Source organism: Wyeomyia smithii, chromosome 2 (genome assembly GCF_029784165.1).
Source record: "Wyeomyia smithii strain HCP4-BCI-WySm-NY-G18 chromosome 2, ASM2978416v1, whole genome shotgun sequence".
Taxonomy (NCBI): Eukaryota; Metazoa; Arthropoda; class Insecta; order Diptera; family Culicidae; genus Wyeomyia; species Wyeomyia smithii.
The window spans coordinates 29,669,287-29,687,704 of NC_073695.1; the positions used below are offsets into that span (position 1 = coordinate 29,669,287).

The 18,418-nt window shown below is 41.8% G+C and overlaps 1 protein-coding gene across 5 annotated transcripts in view; it reads left to right on the plus strand.

The window, feature by feature from the left end:
• The first annotated feature begins 7,279 nt into the window (after positions 1-7,279).
• LOC129724189 (uncharacterized) overlaps positions 7,280-18,418 on the plus strand; it is a 37,854-nt gene continuing 26,715 nt past the window's right edge. For 4 of the 5 annotated variants that reach the window (XM_055678874.1, XM_055678875.1, XM_055678876.1 and 1 more), the window contains exon 1: positions 7,281-7,820. In XM_055678874.1, coding sequence (XP_055534849.1) covers positions 7,718-7,820 — 103 coding nt within the window. In that variant the 5' untranslated portion in view covers positions 7,281-7,717. Of the gene's footprint in view, positions 7,821-18,418 lie in introns of all 5 variants that reach the window. The other variant, XM_055678877.1, reaches the window with a different exon arrangement.

Here is an 18,418-nt window from a genome sequence, read left to right on the forward strand (position 1 = left end):
CACCCTAAGCTCAGCGGTTCGCGTTAGTACACCAGTATACCGGTGACTTTCTATTTCTAGGCTGGCAAGTCTTAGGTATGGTGGTGTCGCACGCTCACGGTAGTATGGCAACTAATCAGCCAGCACTCGGGCGAAGCCAACTACGCCCCTCGCGCACTCTTCTTATCGCTTGCTCGAATACCTCAAAATACGATGTCTTCAACCCGTGGGCGCTTGGAGTGTTAGCTTAACCGTGTTGCGGCAAGTCACGTTGTGATCAACACATTAGCTAACTGACTAATGGTCACTATTGGTGTAGACCTCGTCTACGCGTCAGTTCGTGATCAGTCCTGGGCTGATCAATTATCGACTCCGCACCACGTTGTCTTAGAGTGTAAGGAAAGTATTTCAAGTTGCAATTCTTTACTTTACTTCTATGGCTACAGATCGTAGAACGAGGACTGTCTCGAAGTTGTTGGCCTCTATCTATGCCATCGAGTTTTGTTCACAGGATTCTACGCTCGAAGACCTCAAGCACTCACCGATCGGCTTCCTTCCACGTCCACGATTCATATCCATAGAGCACCACCGGGAGGATCAGTGTCCTGTAAAGCGCAAATTTTGTGCGAATCTGTAGGCTGCGGGACCTAAAGGATGCTACGGTCAAAAATTGGTCAACTTCAATTTACCGTATTATTTTTATCGTGTATCAAAAAAATCTGCACACCCCGCATTTTAAAGATGTGTGTGTAAAGTGTATAGTAGTAGATTTTGACATTTGCAATTCATTACAATTCCCGTAGCTGATCTGACGCTTGATGTAAAATCGTCAAGAGTCGCACGGATCAGTTTAATCGGTTTTGCAAACCATATTCAAGCATAATTTGCCACAACTCGTTACGTTTTACTGAATCGTACGCCACTTTAAAATCTATGAAAAAATTATGTGTCTGCAACTGGTATTCACTAGTTATATGCGAAATCGAGGAGGGTTATGCCACGATGGTTTGCCAGACCTCAACGTCTTGTGAAGTCCGTAGTAGGCCTTACTTCTAGCAACAATACATCTGCGGATTTCTCTGCTGCAGTTGTTGTCTGACGTTATTTGAGGTGCACAAATTTGTCAACCACCTCGAACTCATCCCTGTCGATCACTACATAACTGTCTATGCGAGCCCAATCTCGCACGGATCTCCCTTGCAAGCAGAACTAGGTCTTTGAAGTATTCACCTTCAACCCAACCCTTGCTGCTTAACGTTTCAGCTTGGTGTACTGTTCAGCAACCGTTTGGAATGTCCTCTCGACAAGGTCCACGTCGTCAGCGAGGCAGATGAACTGGCTGGATTCATTGAGAATCGTGCTCCGCGTGCAAAAGGCCGCACGTTTCATAACACCTTCAAGCGCAATGCTGATCAGGAGGCAAGAAAGGCTGTCGTCTTGTCGAAGCACCTACCGTGTTTTTAGCGGGCTTGATACCTTATCTGGTATCTTAACACAGCACTGTACACCATCCATCGTGGCCTTAATCAGTCTCCATAGTTTCGTCCATAACTTTCCATAGCTCTACACCGGCGATAGTATCGTAAACGTCCTTGAAATCGATTAATAGGTGGTACATGGAACTTAGTATTCGCTACACTTTTGGAGGATCTGCCGCAGCGAAAAGATTTGGTCCGTTGTCGATCGCCCATCCACAAAACCGGATTGATAACTCCCCACGAACCTTCGTGCTAGCGGCGAAAGACGACGAAAGATGATCTGAAAGAGCACTTTGTAGGCTGCATAGAGAATGATGATCGCTCGGTAGTTCCCACATTCCAATTTGTCGCCCTTTTTGTATATTAGGCATATAACTCCCTCCTTCCACTCCTCCGTTAGCTGTTCTGTATTCCAGATCCTGACTATCACCTGATACCGAGAGGAAGCCAACCTATCCGGGCCCAGCTTAATAAGCTCCGCTGCGATACCATCCTTTCCAGCTGGTTTGTTGTTCTTGAACTGCTTGATAGCATTTTTCTTCTCCCTCATCCACTGTGCTGTCGAAGTAGTTTCTCCTACCGTCTTGGACCTCTACCTCAGCGCCATTCAGGTGTTAAGTGTAGTGCTGCTTCCACCTATCGATCACCTTAAGTTCATCCATCAAGATTCCTCCATATTTATCCCAACACATTTAATTTCGCGGCACAAAACCTGCGCGGGATGCGTTTAGTTTCTTGTAGAATATACGGCGAGTGGCGAGTGGCGAGTGACGGTAGCGGATGTCTTTGGCGCATTTTGACCATCAGGAGACAGTGGTCAGAAACGACGTCGATAATTTTCGAGAAGTGCCTTCCGTCAATCAAAACGTTATCGATTTGTGTTTCAGTCTGTTGTGGTGATCTCCTGGTGTACCGATATGGGAGGCCATGCAGAAGGTACTGTGCGCGCTGAACTTTCCAAAAACCGGTCTGAATTCCTCCTCCTGGTCAACCTGAGCGTTGAGATCTCCGATAAGGATTTTGACGTCATATTTTGAGCAGCTACCGTATGCATGCTTCAGCTGCGCATGCTTATCGTCATCGTTACTTCATAGGTGAGGTCGCTTGGCCACCACCCAATCACGCGCTTCTGCATTTTGTCCATTACAATGAAAGCTGTGACCAACTCGTATGTGTTGCCGCAGCTCTGGGGTGAAGCCATCTCTATACGTATGTACCGATGCTCTTCCAGCATCTTCGCGGGTACTTCCCAAAAAAAACATAAGAGACTTGCAGTTACATGATCCGAGTTTCTAATCGTCAGTCCGTTTTTCGTTGCCTAGGTCTATGCCGATTGTTCCAGCCCGTATTAACATTTTTGCTTCCTGTACTGGTTGTTTTTATGGCTAGCTTGTAAGGCCTGCAGAGGACACCGGAGAACCATTGTTGGGTTTGTGTGTTTCCCGGATAGAAAAGACAAATCTCGCAGCAGTTGCAATGTGAACAGCTTCAAACTAGAAACAGGTTTTATTAAACATCATGTTTTATCTTAATTCACCCGAAATATACATTTTAGTATTCCTTTTGCAACTCTATCCAGGTTACAAACTCTTCACTCAAAGGGATCTCACTTAGGCCTCGATTCTATAAATCAGAATTTTGTTCAAATACCACCCGTTTGACGTCAGTTCTACTCACAGTAATATCACTCTAAGAATCGGCTGATCCGCTCTATTTTCCTGTACCAATTTAACTAAATAAGATCACTCTAAATAAGCCACACCGTAATTTCTTCTTCGATAAACTTTTTTCTCCGCCTCAACTTTGTTTACTTTTCCTTTATTTCCGTTCTGACAATTCGCTTCTCTCTATTTGACATTTCTCCTATCCCCTTAACTACTCTCTAAACGATGCCACCTGGGCACGGCCAGTGCGACCAGAACATTCCCCGGCCCGTAATCCGGATTTGCAGCTACATGTGTTCGCTGATGCAAGCGTATTTTCGGTTGCGTAGCGTATTTTCGCGCCATCGTGCGAGGAGAGGAGAAATGTGCGCTGGTTATGAGCCGGTCAAAAGTGGCTCCGTTGAAGCAACTGTCATTCCCGCGCCTGGAGCTTCTAGCTGCTGTCTTCGGAGCGCGACTAGCACAGACGGTTATCGAGAGTCACAGCTTGAAGATTGAGCAAGTGGTTTATTGGCTCGACGCAAGTGTTGTACTGTCATGGATTCGTTCCGATCAGCGCCGGTATAAGCGGTTCGTTGGGTTTCGGATTGGTGAAATACTGAGCCGAACGAAGATAACGGACTGGCGAGGGGTACCGACGCGATTCAACGTGGCCGATCAATTAACAAAGTGGGGCAAGGATACGAACATGCAGCCAAACAGTACGTGGGTTCAAGGACCTGCATTCTTATACAAGAGCTAGAGGGAGTGGCCGATGAAAGAACTGCCTCCGGCGAACACGTCCGAGGAGCTACGCGTTCATCTTTGGCTGCATGATGTGACGATGCTAGACATTATAGTGGACGCATACAGGTTTTCAAAATGGACGGTTCTTGTGCGCGCAATGGCTTGCGTATTTCGCTTTGTGTCGAATTGCAAGAGAAAAGCTCAAGGGTTGGCGATCGAAGCGCTGCGAGCAACGGACAGACAGGCGAAGCGGATAAAGTCGAGGCCAGTTGCATCGGTCCGTGCACCATTGCGGCAAAGTGAATATGAAAAAGCGGAACTGTTCCTGATGAAGATGGCTCAAGCAGATAGGTTCATCGACGAACTGTCCGTGCTTAAGAAGAACAAAGACCGTCCGCCAAGTCAATGGACGCCGTTGGTTGATGAAAATGGACTGATTCGAATGGAAGGTCGGGTCGAGCGGGCAGAGTTCCTTCCCTTTGATCTGCGATTTCCAGTGATCCTGCCAAGCGACCATAGGGTTACAAGGATGATTGTGCAACACTATCATGAGAGAAGCGGGCACGGCTATCGTCAAGCAGTGACGAGCTGAGGCAGCTTTATTACATTTCGCACGTGGATGCGGTTGTTCGAAAGGTGTCGTCGCTATGCGTGTGGTGCAAGGTTCGTCGCTGTCGTCCGCATGCCCCACGAATGGCTCCGCTGTTGGTGCAGAGACTCACGCCGTATCTTCGGCCATTCAGCTACGTCGGCGTCGACTATCTGGGACCGTTCGCAGAACAGAAAAACGTTGGATCGCGCTGTTTACATGCCTGGTGACACGCGCAGTCCACTTAGAAGTGGCACATGGACTAACAACTCAGTCATGCTTGATGGCAATTCACCGATTCATCGGTCGTCGGGGTTGGCCATTCGAGTTTTTCTCCGATAACGGAACTAATCTGCGAGGAGCCAGCAAGGAAATTGTGGAAGCTGTTCGGTGCATCGGAGACGACTGTGCAGATCAGCTGACGAATGCAAGGACGAAGTGGACATTTAACCCTCCCGCGGCACCGCACATGGGGGGTGTATGGGAGCGTCTCGTGCAGACGAAGCAGAGGCACTCACCCCGAACCATTTCCTGAAGGGTGCTTCACCGAACCAGCCTTGTGGTAGTTTACCGACGCCGCATCCTGCAGTGGCCCTTAGGGACGCTTTTCAGCGTTCACTGCAGCTGGGCAGCGTGATGTGGGAACGCTGGATTAATGAGTATGTTCCATCGCTGAATCCGAGGACCAAGTGGTTCGGTGAAACGGGCCGGGGAATGTTCTGGTTGCACTGGCCGTGCCCAGGTGGCATCGTTTAGAGAGTAGTTAAGAGGATAGGAGAAATGTCAAATAGAGAGAGGCGGATTGTCAGAACGAAAATAAAGGAAAAGTAAACATAGTTGAGGCGGAGAAAAAAGTTTATTGAAGAAGAAATTACGGTGTGGCTTATTTAGAGTGATCTTATTTAGTTAATTGGTACAGGAATCAGCCGATTCTTAGAGCGATATTACTAATCGAGGCCTAAGTGAGATCCCTTTGAGTGAAGAGTTTGTTACCTGGATAGAGTTGCAAAAGGAATACTAAAATTTTGAAGCTGTTCACATTGCGACTGCTGCGAGATTTGTATTTGCTATCCGGGAAACACACAAACCCAACAACCATCTTGACAGCACTATTGAGAATTCCACGTTGGCACCAGCAGTGCTAAACATTTTTAAAACAAAACAATGAAACTGATTATTCCTCGCTGTCATTTCGATTCGAACAGTTTCGTTTTCACTTGATTCCTTCCGGCTGCTGTCATCGAATCACTTCTTTCTCTTTTTCCCGTCTGTTGTTCATCGGATTGTTTCAAATGAAACTGATGATAATTTCAATTGACGGAGAGAGAGACTCTTCCATTTCCTTCAGCGTCTCAATTGAAACTAGCACCGCATCGCGTCGTTTGATGATAGTTTTCTAATACCGCAAGCCGCAGTTAAAACGGCAATAGCATCCAATAAATACGTCACGCAAATTCCGATCAATATTTCGGAATTTTTGATCATTGGCGCTGCGTAACAACTTCGGATTGGGAAACTGGTTTTGGTGTTCTCCGTTTCGTATCGTCACGGTTTTCTTTTCTCTCTCGTCCATATATTTGCGCGAAGTACTGTATGGAAGCTTCCTGTCTCTGTAGCGCTCATTGTCATTTTCGGTTGAGAATCGTCATGTGAGAGTGACGGTGATAATCTTTTCTTTCAATTGAAACGCATTTATATCAGTTTTTAGCTTTTCAGTTGTCAAAATCAAAGCAAGAGCTTCCGAGTAGCTTGAGAATGATACAAAAGCTTTTCAATTGAAAGCGACGGGTCAAAGCGTCACTATAACCTGATAATTGTCAATTGAAAATGACTTTGTCGGGCTCTGGGCACCACGACGTTGATCAGCCGCCCCTAACATGGAGAACAGACGCTGTTTTGAGCTGCACAATCTTGATGAAGAAGTTAACCTGAAATCTAGATCTTGTTACTTTCATTTTAACTGTATACCCCCTTAATAATGCTTTAAACGAATATCTCAAAATATTTTAAATAACATATAAGGAAACTTCTCCAAAGACACATATGCTGAAACGTCGAAAAAGATTTTTTTCCATCTTTTTTTAGTATAGTCCCACTGTGCGGCGGTGCCTCATTTAGGCAACTCCATCTTTCCTGTATCTACCAATTTTTAAAATTGCAATAACATGTGTAGTATAATTAGGTAACTAGCTAACACATCAAAATTATCATTAATTTGTTAACTACACAAATCTATAACCAGAACCCGATGTTTTGGTCTTTAGTAAAACTATTACTTACTTACGCTCTTAGTTGTGTTTGAGCAGTTTTGAATATTATTTTAATCTGAGTGCTGTTAACAGTTTTCTGATGAGAATGCATTCAATTTCCAAAAAGTGACATCACGCAGTATGGTATCACCTAGCAATTAAACTTTGATCACAGAGTAGTAGTTATCTTTAAAATTTCGAACTCAAAGCTCTGAGCTGTAAGGTTGCCTTAAAGAGTCTTTGTCTTTGCACTCACAAATATTCTGGGTTTATGTTATTTATTATTAGTACTGTGAATAGACATGTAACATGTAATTGATGAGGACACCTTAATCTCGGTCGGTTGAAATGCATCAACCGTATAACACCGAACCGATCAACGGCACTCCGATCGGGACCGCCAAAGACACCCAACTGTACAGGACGCATCTTCAGTCAGCACGAGCTCACACAGTATGCACCTTCTTTGATAGCCCGAACAGGACCGCTCACAGTAAGTTCCATGTTAGGGTACATGGAAGAGCGCAAAGCCATTTGAGACCCAGCGAGCGCGAAACCCGACTGTTGTTCGCTTGGTATAAAGCGGAATGTTGGAAAGAAATCACGCTTAATATCACCTTGATCTTGAGTCGGTTAAGTCGTTGTTGCTGCTAGGTTTCGGACGTCTGATCCGATGGTGAAACTGGTCAACAACAACCACAACGGAACGGAACCCGGCAAATAACGTGTGGCCAGTGCGTGTGCGGTGCAGTGCAGCGTGCAAGTGAAACGACAATTTTAATTTCATATATCGGCTGAAGTTCAGCCGTTAAAGTGCACTGGGTAAGAGAAGGTGGAGCTGGAAGAGCTAATTAGCTCCCCCGCAGAAACAAAATTGACTTAGTGAAAAATAAATTTTGGCAAAACGGGGAGTGGCGTTTTTGACACATCCGAGTACTAACAGACCAAGTGGCCTTGTTTCGGCAAACAGTTTCGGTGTGGAAAGTGACTCGGAAGTTTCACCCCCTCGCGGATATCACGAGCGGATCGACGATGATAAGGAGGCAGCCGTGGATACAGCTGCTCCTGCTAGCCGCTACTATCAGCAGCAGCAGTCTGGCAGCGGCTCTGCAGCCCGAGAAAGCGGAAAGCAAAGGTATGGATGATAACATTACTCACCCGAAAACAACAGACGTACAGACAAACAGACATAACATGAGCCTACTCCCTCCGCACATAGTAAAACGCTGGAAGTGAGCGCCAGATAACCAACAAAGTGTGAGATTTACAGCATAAGTGCCAACCGAAAGTTGGGCGTGATCAATTAAATATACGTACAGTTTAGAAAGATGACGAGAGAAAGGCCGTTTACAGGTTGTTAGTTATGAATAGTTGCACAATTGGTGAAGAATGCTTTTCGTTTTTTTTGCTCACATTGATCGTATGACGCTGAAGTTCGACGTTGCTCAAGCGGAGGTGGAAGATGAAATGAGTAGTACAGATATTTTACCGGGCGAGAAAGAATTGCATCCGGATGCGTGGAACGGTGCATTGAATAGATGTTAAAATTGATTACATAGTATAAGTGATATTTTTATTGATTTTTTTAATGATCGATCTTTAAAACAAACTGTCTACAAATAGTGTCATTGTGACAATGAACAATGTGATTTGAAAAATGAATATTGCTGTGCTGTTTAACACGTTTGCCGGTTTCTTATATCAACTGCCGGTGGAAATGCAAGTAATTTTTATCAGTAGTCTTCTGTTGGCAATAAATTTATCATTCACCTCTGGAAACAAATTGACTGTTAGATGCCAAAAATAATAGGAATAATTGAAATTAAACTAACTTAGAATTCAAAGAGCGGCAATCAGAATGCATCAAACATTTCAGATGCATTCCGATTGCCGCTCTTCAAATTCTAAATTAGTTAAACAAAATACGAGTTTGTGAACGCAAGCATTAAGCCATTGCAATCCAATAACTATGTCATCACTTGGAGAATTTTACAAGGTTCTGAATTTTGCAAATTTTTTGTACAACATTTTCAACAGATTTATTTTTTTTGTGAATTTGTGTATTTCTAGACAATATCCAACAGTTTAAGATTGTGTAAAGATTATATAAAGTGTGTGGTTCTAATATTCCGATGATTTGTTCGCACTATGATGTTTTTACTTGTTCATTTTTTTTTTGTTATTTCCAGTTATTTTTTTTTTTTCATTTCACAAAGTGTCTTGATAGAATTTTGAAATGTCCGCTGAGCATCATTTTAAAGCATTTCCTTTAAATTTTGCTAAACTCTCCAATATTTTTTTTAAGATTTTTATTATTATTATTTTCGATGAAATCATTTGGTCCCATATTTCAGGCTCAAGATATTTCCAATTCCGTAAACCCGGGATTTATTTTTTATCTGTGTCAACCATTTTTTCGTCAATATCCTGTTGGGCTGTTTTTTCAACTCCTTCATTAAAAGCGTTTTTTCTTTTTCTGTCTCTGTAATGGAAGTTGAATCTCCCAGCTGGTCTCGAGGTACGATGCTGGCCTAACAAGCCAGTCGTCGTAGGTTCGAGTCTCGGCTCGGGAGAGACTGTTAGTGTCAGTAGGATCGTAGCGCTATCCCCGCAATTGACCTGTACACTCAACAGTTGGCTGCGAAGTCTGTGTATAATAAACAGAAGGTCGAGTTCCGATACGGAATGTAGCACCAAGGCTTTGCTTTGCTTTTAATGGAACCCCAGAAGCAGAAGAAAGAAACGCCTTCCCACCGGTGCACACGACTTGATTGTGTATAATGCAATGAAATGATTTAACATTGAACCTTTCGTCATTGCGTTAGATTTAAACCGCACGCTCAATTTTGGTTTGGTATCAAATCAATTCATAGAAAATCATACTTTTTTTTCAAATGTAGGTACATAATTATGTTTGAAATATATTGTTTTGTTAATAGTTTGTCTATATGTATTTCCGGACGTCAAACTCATCTGCTGGAGAAATTTATAACTCCTCAAACCAAGCTAATGTAATTCGAAGAAACTTACACGCAAACCCGCACCGTCTCCGTTCGTTCCGCAAACACAACTTTAGTAATTAGTGAAACTACCGGTAGCTTTTGGTTTTCAGTTGAACTTCAACATCAATGTTTTACAACAGGGGCAATTAAAACCCCGCCAATACACACAACCCAACAATCATCAGTGCGTGCGTTGGTTGACTACTAAAAAAACCAAAGCTGCGTGTATTTCATCTACCAACGCACGTTGCGTTGATGTGCTTAAATTATCCACATTCAATTACTATTCACCCAAGACGACTCGAAGTTTCGGACGCCACTCAACCTTCAGCCATCAGGCGGCAGTAACGAACAGCTGCTTTCTTCACTTTCGATTTCCTGTGCCAGATTTGTGCTCACTGGACACCGAATGCAACGCAATGACATCTTAGTTCCGATCGATCTAGTCCATGTACTTGCCTGATCCGCGATCGAGGGCGTGGGCATTTAAAACAGTCAGTTTGTGATCACGGAGACCGCGAGTGAAATTGAAAGTTATTGTAATTTGGTTCCACACCGATTTCTACTGCTGTTTTTTCGTAGCTATACATAATACGTGACTAGCTTGACCGATAACGATGTACCGCGAGAATCACATCGTAAAATCCATGCCACTACATGAAAAGAACTAAAGTTAGGTTAATTAGATGAAACACTTCGTATTGTGCATGCGATATTTACATAAATTGGCGTTGAAATCGCTTTTGCTAAAGGCTAAGTAGATTGCAACTAAGGGTGCAACTAGCCACTTAGCTTCGAGGTCGGACTCGCAAAGTGAACCGTGATTTCACCGGTGAAACTGACATATGACCTGCAACAGGGCGCCGAGGAATTCCACTGGAAGCAACAATATTTGCTGGCCATTCCTCGTTGTTATTATTGCGGTTAAATTGTTGGGACGGACGGTAATCATTCAAGGAAAAAAGATAAATATGTGGAAGCTAAACAATTTTATCTCATGCGCAAGAGTCATTGATAAATTAGCTAACGTCATATGCAAAGTAAAAATAAATAGCTATGGTATGATCTCATACAGACTCCTTACGTAATCGTTTTTTAAAGTTGATCGTTTCAGGTTCATTTGAAAAGAGTGTTTGACTTTTTATTTGAATTGGGAACTGAACCGCTCCCCAGCATCCACCTTTTCCTCTTGAAGTTGGAAGCAAAAAAATGCTTTTGATGAGAGAGTTGGAACAGCTCGAGTAGAAGTAAAAGTAAAGAAAGCGGTGTAACAGATTGCAACGTTTTTATATAATATAGTCCTCATGGTCAGAATTTATCAAAACCAGAAAATTGTTAGAGAGAGAAGTATTTAAAAACAAGCTGTACTGAACTTTGCTTGGCTTTGAATCATTCCCCAAGACACTGCGAAGTAATGATGACGATTAAAAAGTATAATTCAGAGGTTTCCAGATCGTGCTTCGCGAAGCTTTTTGCAAGTGCTCCGCGGGAACAACAGTACTAATCCAACATTGACGTGAACGACATGTTAGAGTGGATCTTTTAAAATGAAAGTTTTTCTCATTTCATCCACTTTTTGAAGATGGGTCGCTTGGAGATGTTCAATGAAGAATACCATGTGTTAAAGCAATTTTAATTAGGTAATATTTATTGAGAACCCTAATTGCCGAATCGAACATGTTTTGGTTATTTTAATATAATTCTTGTTTTAGACAACATACATCTCTGATTTTGACATATTTTATGTAAAAAAGCATGATATTTCGAATGCAAAAAAAATTGAGGTAGGGTATTCAAAATTGAGGGAGGTATTCAAAAATCAATTTTTCTGAAAAAAATCAATATGACGGGTGAATTCAATATGGCGACTACCCAATTCGATATATTTTCAAAAGAAGGCCCTATTTCCTTTCCTATTTCCTATTTCCTTTCCAATAATATGTTGGTTTGAGTAATTCTTTTGAGCAATTCAAGAGTTAGAACAAGTTTTGACGAAAAATGAAAAAATCAAAAAAAGTATTGATTTCCAGTTAACGAGGAGGTAGTCAATTGAATCATCCGAATGCAGTTTATTTACTTGTTTAACATGGGCTTCCCAAAAAACATAACTTGGATCGTTTCCAATACCCTCATGTAAATAGTGGGCCAGTCTCAGCGGGAATTGCTCAGTACAATAGTTCAAATAATCGAATTACAAATTTCTACATTTGGGCGAATGCGTGGATAATTTTCTAATCGATTGCTGCAAGAACGAAGGACATCCGTTGAAAACTAAGCGACTTATAAGCACTTGAGAAGGGACAAATTTCGTCCCCTATCCCGTTTTTGCCGTAGTTCTTTTGCCGTTTTACCCGTAGTTCTACGTCAAAAAAAGTTGAATCTGACTAAAATATGAATTAAATAAACAATTCATCGGAATATCAAACAAAAATGCGTTAGAATTTCTTGCTCGCAGCTTAGTAAATATCTCGAAAAATTGTCGTTCGTTACATCAGTTAAATTTCGAAGAAAAATAGTAGGAGGGATGTATCCAAGACACGACCGCATGACGTGGGACTACGGTATTCCCAATTTTTTTCCATCTAACAGTGCATTTTTAATTGCTGAGACAACTACGAAATCGCAAGGAAAGTAAAACATTTTGGAAAGTTTCATGGCCTGTGGCCGAAAAATAAACACTAAGAAAACAAGCGAGAACTCGATTATAAGCTTATTTGCAAGGTTTTTACCGCTATTAGCAACGTTTTGTGGCCGGAAATTTTCACTTCCTACTTCAATTAAATTATTTTGAGGCACCAAAAGGTGCCGGTGTGTTTCACAATAGAAACAATTCACAATAGTATTTGTTCTACCGATGATTCTTGTGCTCTGGTTATTTCTGGCAGAATTTCCAGCTATTTTCGTAGCGCTTTTGTAGCAACCAAGTATTCCTTAACAGCTTCCAGATAAACGGGTGAAATTCGGCACGAGATGAACGATACAATTTTGATTTTTCTTCCTTTTTACGATCAACACCTAGCGTCTGTATGATACCGTTTTGGAATGGGAATGATGGTAAAATGTTTGGTACCTTTCATAAATTTCCAGTAAGCGTGGCGTGTGTACTAGCGTGAGTAGAACATCAACAGTAACAACAAATCATTTCAAAGTCAGATCGGTTGTATAAAAGTTTTTTTCAATAAGAGCGCTACAAAAGTAGACCGATAGGGACAGTGAACGACGCCTCATTTTTCCCCACTCTCTTGACATTTCTCTTCACTAAGGTTTGCCATTTCATAATGGAAAGATACACGATCAAATCACGGGTCGAGATTATTAAAATTTACTACCGAAATTCGGAGTCAATGGCCTAAACTTTAAGAGCGCTACTTTCAATTTATGGACGTCATAATCATCCTGCCAGATCACCAATTCAATTTTTTTCACTGGACGCTCAATTGTTCAAAATTTCGACAGTTCGATAGCATTTGCTAGAAAATTCATTGCAATTTTTTTCCAGAAAAATTTAGATATCTGTTTTTTTGCAAACGGTTGCATTTGTTATGTGAAGTGTTTTTAATTTATTTTTTTTTTTTCAAATACAAATCGAGTGAAGCAGTATGAATCGAGTTTAAAAATAATTTAGTTAGAGAAAGATGTGTTAAAAACGAGTATCACATTAGAAAAACAAGTTTGAACGAATCAGTAATAAAATAATCGAGAGATATATATAAACAGAAATAAACAAGACCAAACTTCAACATAAACGAACACATAGATCATGCTTTGCTTTAGTCCTCTTCAGCAAGACGCTAATCATGGTGTATGATTAAAGAGTGCACCATTCATGACCTCTCAATTAACCAACCATCCCAAACATACGTGAACTCGACCGTGAAGCTCGGTAGCAGCTGCGCACGTCAGATAAAATTATCAGCAATTTGTCACTCGTAAAACATATCTTCACTGTTTTACGATTACTCGTAAAACTGTTCTCTCTAGTGGCAAAGCACACGTACGGTTTATGCCTAAGACCACCTGTCCGGGCTGCGGCTACACTTGCTAGAGTTGTTGCTGGTGCTATACACAAAGTAATTCCGTCCCGAGGGAAGAGGTTTGAAGAACGAACTGAAGTTATTCTTTAATGTATCATTACACCAGATGGAGTAGATTGTGTCCCCTTGTGTGCGATACTGGGGAAAGGAAGTGAAAAGACGCAATAATAATAATACCCATCGATGATGGTGGCTTATAGCTACTCAATATCAACTAACAGATTCATTGCAGGTTTTTCCCGAAGTAATCCGTTATGGTTGAGTTGATTGGGGGAAGAAACGAATTTATCTACCTATGTTTTATTCACGCCTAACCGTTACCTGTTCTTACATACTCGACGGAACCAATTACCGGATGGCCAAACTTGTTCCGCGCGTTCCCTTTTATTTTCTGGAATGATGCGAATCGTTCACGTTACGCCGATCGTGTGCAGTCCTGTTCCCAACAAACAGGTTTTCGAAGTATACCTCAGCTAAAAGTGTTCAAAGGTTAGCGTTTAGCATTGTTCAACTCTTGGTGATAGCAGCATGTTTATTTATTTGTAAACAATTCCGCGGATCGTTAGTCTCGGCTCGGTACCATACGTTGATCAGAAAGTAAGGATCACTTGAAAATGCACCGGTTTGTTCAGACAGAAGAGGTAGGTCGTGCACAAGCAGACATTGCTGCAGTAAAAAATGCGTCTTCATCGTAGTAAGTTGAAGTAGGTCACTGTACAGCTGAGATACTACTTTAGTTGAAACATGGCCTACGAAATAGGACAGGCTGCGCATCGCCCACCGGGAATCATTGATGCGAGAATACGACCGATGATTTTCACTGTAGTCTCCCCGTACAGGTAACATAGCCGAAAGATATTCCCATTACACGTGTGAACTATAGAAGGAACTTATTGCTGACTACAATCACACGATCACCACAATGATGTTGCTTCTAAACCTTCTTAAGAGACAAAATTGGGCATTCCAACCACAAAATTTTCATTTTTTTTTCGTTTTTAACATTGAACGAGTTTATCACTTAATTCAAAAGATGCGGACTGATCGTTCAGGTGATATTTTCGCCCAGTGACAAGCAAGATGGTACGAAAAGGTAGTGACCGGTAACGCTTCCTGGGTCCGGAAGTTAAAAAAATTAGAATTATTAGTTAATCAAAGAAAAAATGTAACCAACTGAGGGCAGGAAATAGTTTTCAATTCCAATCCAATTACATATCGTCGAAATAGATTTGGGAGCCAGAGTCATCCACTACTGAGCAATTCTAGCTGAAACCGTTCCATTGGTGACATGTGGTTTTTCAAAAAGGATATTTATGTGTCTAAATGATTAAAAATGAAAAAATTGAGAAAACAATACTGCCGTTCCAAGCATAGTTGTCCCAGCGTGCATAAGGTTTGTGTAGAACATGGGACTACTATGATTAGAACGGCAGAATAGTTCAAATTGATGAACCCCTCGGTAACCAAGGAGCCAAACAGTTTTGAAAAAGTTGTATTTTGAGCAATTGATCAAAATCTCTAAAATTTAGCATTGAATCCACTAACAGCAGTGCATCGGTTTAAAGAGAAACGATGAGCCTTATTTGAAATTGAAAAAAATGGCCGCCATCTTGGATCGGAGAGGTTCATAAATTTTAACTATACAAAGGAGGAGGCCTCGTGTCACCAGTGGGACGGTTTCAGCGAGAATTGCTCTACCATAGAACTCTGTAGTACAAAATTTAATGAGAATCGGTTCAGGGGTAGTTGATGGTTTTGTCAGATCGAATGATATATACCGATCTGATCGGTTTTTTTTAAACTTAGCGTAATTTTCCTATCTTAAACTTGAAATTTTTTCGTTCGTATAAATATTTAATTGAAACATCAACATGAACATTAACATGTTTCATTTTTTATTTAAAATGTTCATTTAAAAGTTAAATACCGCTGAATAAAACTTTCATAAAATACGGTTTTAAACCCTTGTGGGGCCAGATTTCACAATTCACAACAGCTGTCGGGCCAACATTTGGGAAACTTTCAAATTTCAGCTCACTTTTAGATTATGTGCAAATCTATGTTAAAATACTTTGATTTCGATATAAAAGCAGTCCGTTTTAGATTGAAGAGCCCAGGGGGATATCAGTTATAGCTTACTATAATAAATAGAATCTTACAAGCAACAGTTATAACCAAGGATGGAAAAAATCGTATCGCATAACAATCATTCGAGTATCATTTCTGAACGTGCTATTCATAAGCTTCCAATCCCAGCAAACCATCGCTAATAAAAATTACACATGCTCACGCATGCAAGAGACAAATTCAATTCTTCTACATTTATCCTACCATTACAATTATCAATGAAGGTAATGTATCTAAACAAGAGTTTCAAAATTGCCCTTCTTGGTGTCGCTGATATACCTTCAAGCAAGGGCCGCAAGAGTTCATCAATCGTCAGTGTTCGTTGATAGCCAGTCAAAGCAAGCAGCTTTTGTTGGAGTAGTTGGTGCGCTGCGCGCACTCTGGTGCAGCCAAAAAATTTGTGCTGGATGGTCTCCTCACCAGCTCTACAGTGTATACACACTGGCTCATCTGTTCGTCTTATTTTGAACAGCAGTTGACGACTTATTGTTGAGGTACATGTATAGAGTACTTTTTCCGCAGACAGCAGACTTCGACCAGAAATATTTTTCCAAACACGGACCCAAATGGTATTTGGATTTTTGATCTCCACTTTTGGTTTGTCTGTTTGTTCGATGAAATAACGATGGATCGAACAGGCGGAGGGGTGTAGACGGATTTGAAGGGGAAGATGTGTAATATTGCTTAGGATGATTTTAAAACAAGGAAGATCGCGGATGGAATTTGAGTTGGGAGGAATTGCTTGTTGTAGTAAGGAATTATAAAAAGGAAGGGAGTCTAATTCGTGTATATGTAGGTTAATCAATAAAGCCTCACATTTAAGCGCCGGTAAATGCAGTTTGAGGCCACCATCCTCTCTGTTGCGTGACATTTGCTGCATAGGTATAGTAGCATAACACCCACGGAAGAGATAGCTACGCATGGTGGCTGTTGGTTTCGCTATGTGTGCTGGAGCCGGTGCTAAGTTGGCTGCCATGTAGCAGATTTTCGATGTAAAGAAAACGTTTAACAGCGTAACTTTCTGATGTAGCGTCAAACTGCGCAACGAATGATGCCAAATTTGTCGTCTGAAATTGGTTACCAGAGTGTTCCAGTTGAACGAAACCATCTCCTGTACTAAGTTTGTAAAAACTACGCCAAGTATTTTGATAGTTTCCTCCGTCCGCAGCCATGGTACTGTCATAGGGTGATTAGTTTCACCGACGTCGATTGCCGTTGTTTTTGCTTCATTCAAGCGGGCTCAGGAAGCATTTCCAAACCGCCTGATCAGATCTCGCATTGTATTGAGCTGCTCCACACTGGTGACGATGGCACTAATGTCATCTGCATAAGCAACTACCAAATCAGTCCCACACACGCGTTCTAATTGTCGTAGGAGAGGGTGCAGATATATCACGAACAAATGCATTGAAAGTGGGTCCCCCTGACGAACCGACCTCTGAATTGGAAAGGGTGCGGAGAGGTGTCCGTTGATGAGCAGTCTGGAGGAGGAAGCAGTCGATATACGAGAGAGTAAATTCACTAAAGCCGTGTTAAAACCCAGGGATCGCATTGTATTGAATAAAAATTGTTGATCGACGCGATCAAACTTTCCATGTCTGCCGTTTGCTTTCAATTGTGCGATCCTATCTTTCATGCTAAGTGTGGCTTGAAATATATTTCGCCCAGTATTCGAACACTTTTGTGATCCGGTCAGTAAGGAATGAGTTTGTAACACATTCTCCAAGCGGTGCTTTTATCCCGTATTTTGATAAGATTTTATAATCGTAATTGATGAGACTGATGGGCCTGTATGAACGAGCGGTGTTCCCCGCACCGCGTTTTTTTACCAGAACGATCACTCCGTTCATGAACTCGTTTGGAATGTTTGATCCGATGGCTTCATTCAAAATAAAGTTTAGTTCTCGGTGGATCACATTGAAAGTTCTTAAGTAAAACTCTTTTGGAAGGCCGTCGGGGCCAGGAGATTTTTTTGATGAGCTGGATCGAATAGCAGATAGTATTTCGTCTGTCGTGATTTCATTCATACAGCCTTCGTTCGCCGCATCCTCTTCTGGGATGACTCTCACGCATTGGAATATTTCATCCACTTCCTCCACATTCTCTCGTGCATACAGACCAGAAAAATATTGAACCATATGATCACGTATATTATCAGCGTTGTCTATTATTTCGTCCGTTTCGGTCTGCAGTAGTTCGATGGTGGTTCTCTTTCGTGCTCGTTCTTTTAGTTGGTAGGTAGACAGTGGTTCTCCAGCGACGAACATTTCGTTTATTTGCACGAACATTTCGGAGAAGCGGCGTTGATGTAGCAGCATTTCGGCTTTTATCCGGTTGATGGTGGTGAGCATGGCACGGTTGTTGTAGTAGTCGTCATATGCTTGTCGGAGTAGTACGTAGAGACGTTGTTGTTCCCGATAAAAGCAATCGTACATTATTTTGGACTTCCGTCGAAAGAACGATTTAATTTTCGGCTTCGCCACTGCTAGCCACCATTCCATCCATGACTGGAAATTGCGGCGTTGACGAGTCCAGTACTGCCACTGTGTTTGGAACTATTCGATGTGTTC